At 37.1% G+C, this 10017-nt stretch overlaps 2 protein-coding genes across 2 annotated transcripts; both read left to right on the plus strand.

Annotated features, from left to right (window-relative positions):
* The first annotated feature begins 713 nt into the window (after positions 1-713).
* Positions 714-3446, plus strand: LOC18010950 (pentatricopeptide repeat-containing protein At1g11290, chloroplastic). The gene has a single exon (XM_006393655.2). The coding sequence runs from the start codon at positions 821-823 to the stop codon at positions 3242-3244; it is 2424 nt and encodes an 807-aa protein (XP_006393717.1). The 5' UTR covers positions 714-820; the 3' UTR covers positions 3245-3446.
* A 344-nt stretch (positions 3447-3790) lies between these two features.
* LOC18010791 (G-type lectin S-receptor-like serine/threonine-protein kinase At1g11280) lies at positions 3791-6934 on the plus strand. Its single transcript, XM_024150297.1, is given in 8 exon segments — positions 3791-4376; positions 4379-5089; positions 5229-5336; positions 5552-5688; positions 5773-5983; positions 6073-6310; positions 6390-6540; positions 6641-6934. Coding segments are annotated over 8 exon segments (2403 nt in total). The 5' UTR covers positions 3791-3823.
* Positions 6935-10017: the final 3083 nt, after the last annotated feature.

Genomic DNA, 10017 nt, shown 5'->3' on the forward strand with positions numbered 1-10017 from the left:
TGGATCGACTCCACCGTATGACTCTCTCGTTGACAAGGCCGCATCTCTGCGGAGAATAGCCCGGGGACTTTCCTGGGTCGGAACTTAGACAAGCCCATTTGACCCATTCACTTCGTCCAGTGACAATTGTAGATTGAATACTCCTTTCATGAATATTATATAGACATGTATAATATCCGAAACTAACGATGTGGGACTATCTGTATAATTCACCATCTGGGTATGTCGCAAAAATACCCCAAAAATGGTTAGAGAATGTACCCTTTTCACAAAATTAAAATGATTAGAGAATGTGGCAATAACACACATTCAGCTTGAACACCCTACCTAAAGCTTCAATATAAACTCCCACAACATCAGAATTTCAATTTTTTTTCGTGGAACAAGAACCCTGAAGCATAATCCGACGAAGAACACAAATAATTCACAATATGGGTATGTCAAAAAGCCCTAAAAATATTTTATGATGACACTCATAATCAAAAGAGGAAGGAGAGATGGACTTAATCTAACATAGAATTGTCTGCAAGAAACAACGATACAGAGTGATTAAAGAAAAGGGTTTATTAATCCAAACAGAGGTTATGACTTGTTATTAGCCAATCATTTCTAAACCGGTCAAGTCGTGATGCTTGATTGGCCGGTTAAGTCTTATTCAAACTTCATCTTCTTTTACGGAATCAATGAAATCCAGACATTGACGATAATGTCTGCTCTGTTTTACTATAGAAAACGGCAAAATTAGAACTAGTAGAAGATTTTGGGACCTGTAAGAGAAAGGAATTGTCAATTTGCGTATTGATTTTGCAGAACAAAAACCATGAGCTCTGTCTCCACACTTCTTCAAGTCCCTGATTCGCCATCTTCGTCTCACCATCGTCATTTCCTTTCCCAGAGAACATACATCCCGGCTAATGTCTACGAGCACCCAACGGCTCTTCTCCTCGAGAAATGCTCTTCTCTGAAACATCTCCGTCACGTCCTGCCTCTCGTCTTCAAGAACGGTCTTTACCAGGAGCATCTTTTCCAAACGAAGCTCGTCAGCTTGTTTTGTCGCTACGGCAGTGTCGTCGAGGCTGCTCGTGTTTTCGAGCCAATTGATGATAAGCTCGATGTTCTTTACCACACTATGCTCAAAGGGTACGCGAAAGTTTCGAACTTGGAGAAAGCTGTGGATTTTTTTGTTCGAATGAGATATGACGATGTAGAGCCTGTTGTGTATAACTTCACTTATCTCTTAAAAGTTTGTGGAGACGAGGCAGAGATTAGAGTAGGTAAGGAGATTCATGGATTGTTGGTTAAGAATGGGTTCTCGTTGGATTTGTTTGCCATGACTGGGCTTGAGAATATGTATGCTAAGTGTAGGCAGGTACACGAGGCTCGCAAGGTGTTCGATAGAATGACTGATAGAGACTTGGTTTCGTGGAATACAATGGTTTCTGGGTATTCACAGAACGGATTTGCGAGCATGGCTTTAGAAATGGTTGCTCGAATGTGCGAGGAGAATCTGAAGCCTAGTTTCATAACTATTGTCTCTGTTTTGCCTGCTGTTTCTGCTTTGGGGTTGGTTAGTATTGGCAAGGAGATTCACGGGTATGCAATGCGTGCTGGGTTTGATTCTCTTGTCAATATCTCCACGGCTTTGGTTGACATGTATGCGAAATGCGGATATCTGAAAACTGCTCGATGGCTCTTTGATGGAATATTGGAAAGGAATGTTGTTTCGTGGAATTCGATGATTGCTGCGTATGTGCAGCATGAGAATCCTAAAGAGGCAATGATGATTTTTATGAAGATGGTTGATGAAGGACTGAAACCAACTGATGTATCAATCATGGGTGCTTTGCATGCTTGTGCTGACCTAGGGGACCTTGAGAGAGGAAAATTCGTTCATAAGTTATTGATTGAGTTGGATCTTGAGAGAAATGTTTCGGTAGCGAACTCTTTGATCTCCATGTACTGCAAGTGCAATGAAGTTGATACTGCAGCTTCTATATTCGGGAAATTGCAGAGCAGAACTCTTGTTTCATGGAACGCAATGATATTAGGATTTGCACAGAATGGTCGTCCTATCGAAGCATTGAATTACTTCAGCCAGATGCGTGCTTGGACCGTGAAACCAGATACGTTTAGTTATGTGAGTGTAATAACCGCTCTTGCGGAGTTGTCTGTTACGCATCATGCGAAGTGGATACATGGCGTTGTCATGAGAAATTGTCTGGACAAAAACGTTTTCGTCATGACGGGTCTAGTCGACATGTATGCTAAATGTGGAGCGATTATGACTGCAAGAAAGATTTTTGACATGATGAGTGAGCGTCACGTGACTACATGGAACGCTATGATAGATGGATACGGGACACATGGGATTGGGAAATCAGCTCTGGAATTGTTTGAAGTAATGCGAGAAGGCAACATCAAACCTAATGGTGTCACATTTCTTTCTGTTATCTCTGCTTGTAGCCACTCGGGTTTGGTGGAGGAAGGACTCAAGTGCTTCCATATGATGAAGGAAGACTACTGCATTGAACCGTCAATGGACCATTATGGAGCCATGGTCGACCTTCTGGGTCGAGCTGGACAGTTGAGTGAAGCTTGGGACTTTATTATACAGATGCCCGTTAAGCCGGCTGTTAATGTATATGGTGCCATGTTGGGAGCTTGCCAGATTCATAAAAACGTGGAATTCGCTGAGAAAGCAGCAGAGAGATTATTTGAGTTGAGCCCGGAGGATGGTGGGTATCATGTGCTTCTTGCCAACATATATCGCTCAGCTTCAATGTGGGAGAAAGTGGGACAAGTGAGAGTTTCAATGTTGAGACAGGGTCTGCGCAAAACTCCTGGTTGCAGTATGGTAGAGATAAAGAACGTGATGCATAGCTTCTTCTCTGGAAGTACAACCCATCCCGATTCCAAGAAGATCTATGCTTTTCTTGAGAAGCTGATTTGCAAAATCAAAGAAGCTGGTTATGTTCCCAACAAGAATTTAGTCCTCGGTGTGGAAGATGATGTTAAGGAGCAGTTGCTGAGTAGCCACAGTGAGAAGCTGGCTATTTCTTTTGGACTCTTGAATACAACAGCTGGTACAACTATTCATGTTAGAAAGAACTTGCGAGTCTGTGCTGACTGTCACAATGCTACAAAGTACATATCCCTTGTGACCGGAAGAGAGATTATTGTACGGGACATGCAAAGGTTTCACCATTTCAAGTACGGTGCCTGTTCGTGCGGGGATTACTGGTGAGATGATCCCAAACGCAAAACAAGAGCTAGTCTGAAGTAGAAGCCTTCATAGAGAGGTGATCGTGAATAATGATATTCTCGCTGTAAATATGAGCAAACTCTCTTGGAAGCCTCCATAGAGAGGTACTTTATTCATTTTTGCAGCTCTGTATTTGCTTTCATGTCTTTTGTGTGAGAGATGAAAAGTGTTTGCCTTGAAACAATGATTTCTTTTTGTTAGATTCTACAGAGAGTACAGAAGTAACAAAACTCACTATCAAACAAAGGCATGTGTTGAACATGGATAGGGGTGATGCAAGAGTTTATAATTAGAATATAGTATTACAATTATTTATATGGGAACACACCAAAAGACAAGGTTGCATTTTCTCTCTCTTTCGAAAGTGAAACACGACGAGTCAACAGTTCTGTATATTATAATACCTATTCAAAGAAACGAGGCGTGAAAATATAAAACAATGCAATATAATATGAGTATATATGGTATAATATAACTACATGAGTCAATATGCTCAGAGCTTTCAGTTAATCAAAATGAGATTTTATACATTCAGATCTGAAGGAGAACTCTTTCGGACATATGGAGATACACTTGAGAGATATTGGTATTCTTCTCTTTCCTTGCTTTCTCTGGTCAAGTATGTTCTTAAGCGGTGGCTATGCAGCTATATCTAAGGAAAGTCCTTTATCACTAGGACAAACTCTGAGTTCCCCTAGTGGATCTTACGAGTTAGGATTCTTCACTCCTAACAGCTCTCAGAATCAGTATGTCGGGATCTGGTTCAAGAAAATTACACCACGGGTGATTGTGTGGGTGGCTAACCGAGAAAAGCCTATCACAAACCCTGTGGCAAACCTCACTATCAACGGAAATGGAAACCTTATCTTGCTTGACAGCCGAAAAAATGTTGTTTGGTCAACCAGAAAACCTTCCACATCTAACAAGTGTCATGCAAAGCTCTAAGATACCGGCAATCTTGTCATCGTGGATGATGTTTCAGGAAGTTTTTTGTGGCAAAGTTTCGAGAATCTTGGTGATACTATGCTACCTCTCTCATCACTGACGTACAACCTTGCCACTGGGGAGAAGCGAGTATTGACTTCTTGGAAAAGCCACACTGATCCATCCCCTGGTAATTTGTAGTTCAGATGACGCCACAAGTGCCAGCACAGATCGTTACTATGAAAGGCACGACACTCTATAAGAGAAGCGGTCCATGGGCTAAGACCAGGTTCACTGGCGTACCAGAAATGGATGAATCATACGCAAGTCCTTTTAGCCTTTCCCAAGATGTAGGAAATGGAACAGGGTCCTTCTCTTATCTTCAGAGAAATTCCGAAGTTACGCGAATTATCATAACATCAGAGGGATATTTAAAGACTTTTCTGTACAATGGGACAGGTTGGGTTCTGAGCTTTGTGACTTCAGCGAATTCATGTGATCTGTATGGTGCGTGTGGACCTTTTGGGTTGTGTGTCACGTCCAATCCCACAAAGTGTACGTGCATAAAAGGGTTTGTACCAAAATACAAGGAGGAGTGGAAGCGCGGAAACATGACTTCTGGATGTGTGAGACGTACAGAATTATCTTGTACAAAGACACAAGGAAAAAACACTGATGTCTTCTATCGTCTGGCCAATGTAAAGCCTCCGGATCACTACGAATACGCAAGGATTTTGGATGCAGAGCAATGCCACTAGGGTTGTCTCAAGAATTGCTCTTGCACTGCTTTTGCGTATATTACTGGAATTGGATGCTTGCTTTGGAATCAGAAGCTAATAGACACAGTTAAGTATTCCGTTGGGGGAGAGCTTCTTTCAATTCGTCTTGCAAGTTCAGAACTGGGTAAGACTGAAAGACATTTTTCCATAAAGACTCATCATTTGCTATTACATTTTACTCTGTAGCTTCATTTATAGTGTTAATTTCCACTGCAATATGGTTTTTTACTTTTCACAGTTTTGTTTTGTGGTAAATCTCTCAGTCGGAAGTAGGAGAACCAAGATTATTGCTGGTACTACAAGCCTTACCATTTTGGTCCTTTTGGTCTTTGCCTTGTATATGTACTGGAGGTACAGAGCAAAACAAAATGGTGAGACATCGGAAAACATTGTGTAGCTGTCTTTCTTTAACTGTGCTCTGTCATACATTGCTTTTAGCTTATAGAAGTTTATGTATTCCATATATACATTTACTTGAAGCTTGTCTATTGAGCTTTAGCTTGTTACACCTCTTCAAATTATATACTAATTTACAAACTTTTGTGATTTGTTGGGCCAACTCGGATGTTCTTCGACATCTCACAAGATTCATGGAAAGATGGTTTGGATACACAAGAAATCTCAGGTTTAACATTCTTTGAGATGAATACCATACGAGCTGCTACCAATAACTTCAATGTCTCAAACAAACTCGGTCAAGGTGGATTTGGTCCAGTTTATAAGGTAAGAGAAAATTCCTCTTTTTGCTATTCTCACGTCTATGTTATATATTGTTCTACGAATGACTGTCTGCAACTTTGCATCTAGGGAAATATGTCAGACGGGAAGGAAATAGCAGTTAAACGGCTTTCTAGCAGCTCTGGCCAGGGTACAGAAGAGTTCATGAATGAAATAAAACTCATCTCAAAACTACAACACAGAAACTTGGTTCGACTATTGGGATGCTGCATTGATGGAGAAGAAAAGCTACTAATTTATGAGTTTATGGTGAACAAAAGCCTCGACACTTTTCTCTTTGGTCTGCTCCTTGTGCTCCCTTTACTCTACATCAAAAGAGAATTCCTTTTCTTTTGCTCATTAATATACTTTTTTTATCTTATTGGTTAGATTTGACGCTAAAGCTTCAGATTGATTGGCCTAAGAGGTTCAATATCATTCAAGGAATTGCACGTGGGCTTCTCTATCTCCATCGTGACTCATGCCTCAGGGTCATTCACCGAGATCTGAAGGTCAGCAACATTCTCTTGGACGTGAACTTGAACCCCAAAATATCAGATTTCGGATTGGCTCGCATGTTTCAAGGAACACAACATCAAGACAACACTCATAGGGTTGTTGGAACTCTGTAAGTATCTATCCAATGACGTGCTCACTCAAAGTATTAATTTTGTCAACTTAACAAGACTATTTGGGATATGAAACAGAGGATACATGTCTCCTGAGTATGCATGGACAGGGATGTTCTCAGAGAAGTCCGACATATATGCTTTCGGAGTTCTGCTGCTAGAAATCATTAGCGGGAAGAGGATTTCAAGATTTAACTGTGGAGAGGAAGGCAAAACACTTCTTGAGTATGTAAGAAATTTGCTCTATCCGCCTAATGTGTTCCAAATCACAAAATTTATGATGCAAATAAATTTCTTAGATGCTGTCAATTTTAAACTATATATCACAGGCATGGGAATCTTGGCTCGAGACCGGTGGGGTTAATCTATTGGATCAAGATATTAGCAGCTCGTGTTCTCCAGTTGAAGTCGCTAGATGTGTTCAGATTGGTCTACTTTGCATCCAACAACAAGCTATTGACAGATTAAACATTGCACAAGTAGTGTCCATGATCACAACTGAAACAGATCTTCCGAGACCAAAACAACCAGTATTTGCGTTGCAGATTAAAGATCAAGAGAGTGTTGTCTCAGTCTCGGAGTCTGTGAATCATATTACACAATCTGCGATATATGGGCGATAAAGCTTCCCCTATGTATCAACAGCTGAATATGACGTGGTTTGGGTTTGGTTATTAACAAATTTGATGTTTATAAAGCTTAGTTTGCGTTGAAAACCTCTGTGAATAAGAGATTGTTGCATAGGCCTGAAAGCGTCCAGGTAACTTAATCATTAGCAGCTCTGTTTTTCCTTTCATCTCGTCCCAGCACATGTGAAAGCCGAAAAGTCCGTTGTGGAATTGGTCGGATGATACATTGCTCGCGCATTGTTGTTACACTTGTTTTCTCAAATTTTTCAAATAATCAAAAGTTGTAATGATATACTGCTACTGCAGAGATCAAAACTTGTTTTCGCAAGTGTTGATATTCCATCATAGTATTGTTCCAAACCTAAAAGCTGAAGCCCTTGGACATATATTTTATAGTACATATCACTAAACACACCGTAATTCTTATAATATAATTTTCAACTACCTCGTCGCGCGGACACAATCATTATATAAACATTATTATAATTTGATTATTGAAATTCTTGTAACATATACATCACATTTTTATTTTCAATTTTTGCCAAGTGCAGACTTTATATATTTAAGAAATCGTATAATATTTTTATATTTGAGTTTATGAATAATAGTTAAATTGTATAATATTTTTTGTTAAACTTTCAGTATATATCATTTTTAAGATGAACAACACTTATTTACAATAATAAAATGAAATTATACCATTAATATTAATTAATGAAATTATCATTTTTAAGATGAACAACACTTATTTACAATAATAAAATGAAATTATACCATTAATATTAATTAAATATAGAAAAATTGTACTTTATATAATAAACGAAACAAAATTTAATAAATATTCCTTCAGAAAAAAAATTTATATGTCTAAGTCTCTAAAAAAGCTAGTATCACAATTATTATCACAATAAAACAAATATTTATAATCATCACAATTATATGTCATTTTATCACCTAGTAATGATTCTGATGAGGTTCTTTCTATTATTGATTTTCATAATTATTATATTATAATTATAACAAAACATGACATATATATCCAACTAAATTAGCGGTGGTAAACATGACCGTTATTTTTCAAAACATTGCAAACACTACTATTGGTTGTCGTAACGGTTGTTTTCAATTTAAAGTAGTACCCGTTTATTACTCGTAATCAGATTCTATTCATTGTTAAGAATAACTGCATCTATTTTTGAAAAAATGTTTTCTTGCACGATGATTTCTGATTTAGGTATAGCATCTGATCGATCTTCTATTTGTGTTCAAGTTATCAAGAGTGTCGAGGAAAGCCTAGGTGTTCACGGTATTCAGCGATCGTTTATATTCGCAGACGAACATGTAAGTATAAATTCAAAAATAGCATACTGTCTGAATCTTAATATATTATCAATACCATCATTATTTTGTAACTGAAAATCTAGAGTGATCGAATATGTGCATCGATTCCGAATCGTTTAGTAGACCATTATGAAGACATGATGTGTGATAAAGATTGGTACTTCATTGGTAACTTCAAAATTACTCCACACATGAGAACTTCGAGGATTACAGTCAATGGTCTCCATATCTGTATCGATGAGGATACTCATGTTGAGAAGACATCGCCTAAACCAGATGACCAGTTGTATTCATTTGCTAATTTTAGAAGTGTCCTTGACAAATCTCTGATGGAAAACATAGACGTTGGTATGTTTTCTTAGTATTTTATTATACTCAATTAGATTAATTAATACTCTACTTAATTATATGAATATATTGTTTTATGCTAGTTGATTTGATCGGAGGTATTATCAAAGATTGTCATTTGGAACGTCAAGACCAATTTTGGATCGGAAATCAGAGAATCAACTCAAGTGTTCTAAAATTTACAATTAGAGATTTCGAGTAAGAATCCATTGATACAAAGACTAATACATATATAAATCTTTACTATCATATTCTCGATGTTAAGGAAAATGATATATTAATTCTGGTTTTTAGGGGTGTCGACATCAATTGCATAGCGTGGGGAAGAGATGCTGAACATTTTGAGTCCTTATGGAAAAATACTCCTCGTCGCAAAATCGTTTTCTGTGTATTGAGATTTTGGGAGATGTGTCGATATGGATGTTATTTCTCATTCTATAGACCAACCATATATCAATTTATATTTCTATCAGTTGTAGCTAATAAAATTTTCTATATTGTACATATGAAATGAGTGTTTGTTCTGGTCGAGAATTCTCTGAAATATTGTTCGATCCTCCAATTCCTGAAGTCGAAAATTCTCATTTTATGTAAGCATTGTTCACCGTTATCATCTTGTAAATTTCCTAAACAAAATTGTTGAATATTCGACTCATTATTTATCTTGTTCTTGCAGGCTTGACTACACAGATGATTTTAACAACATTGAAGATGGGTACTTTTTTTTATCACTCACCTATTTTTCCTAGCCATTGAATCTACCAATTTCATTTGATGTTTTCATTTATTTTGTTTGACAATTCTATTTGATTTTTTTTCTCATTATTTTGAGTTTTAAAACCCTTTAATTAGATGAAAGAATTATTATATGTAATAAAATTAGAAAATATTAAGATAACAAATTAACAATATGATTGATATTGAAAACATTATTAATTACTAATAAATTTAGTAGATTAGGGCAATAACCGAGATATTCATAAATTATAGGACTAACCTCTTGATCAACCAAGACCATCACAATTTATTTGTTAAAGGAAGAGTCGAATTTTGGTTACAACACAGAATTTTTTGGCCCATAAGATGTATAAAAATTTTGGGCTCAGATGATATATAATTCAAGTGTAACATAATAAATCGTTTACATCAAACAGATTTAGAATCAAATCAGTTATTATATATGTTATTGACATACTTTTTAATAATCCAGCACGTGATCTTTTTTGACAGAACATTATTAAGAATAATGACATATGCCTGATTATCCATACCTTTTTTATTTACACTCCAATCGGTTAAGACACAATCGTTTATCGTTTACATGCGGTTTAGGCATTAATATTATCTATATAATCAAAAATGTTAAGTTTATTGTATATTGGAGATAT

The sequence above is a fragment of the Eutrema salsugineum genome, unplaced genomic scaffold, assembly GCF_000478725.1.
Source record: "Eutrema salsugineum unplaced genomic scaffold, Eutsalg1_0 scaffold_7, whole genome shotgun sequence".
Classification (NCBI taxonomy): domain Eukaryota; kingdom Viridiplantae; phylum Streptophyta; class Magnoliopsida; order Brassicales; family Brassicaceae; genus Eutrema; species Eutrema salsugineum.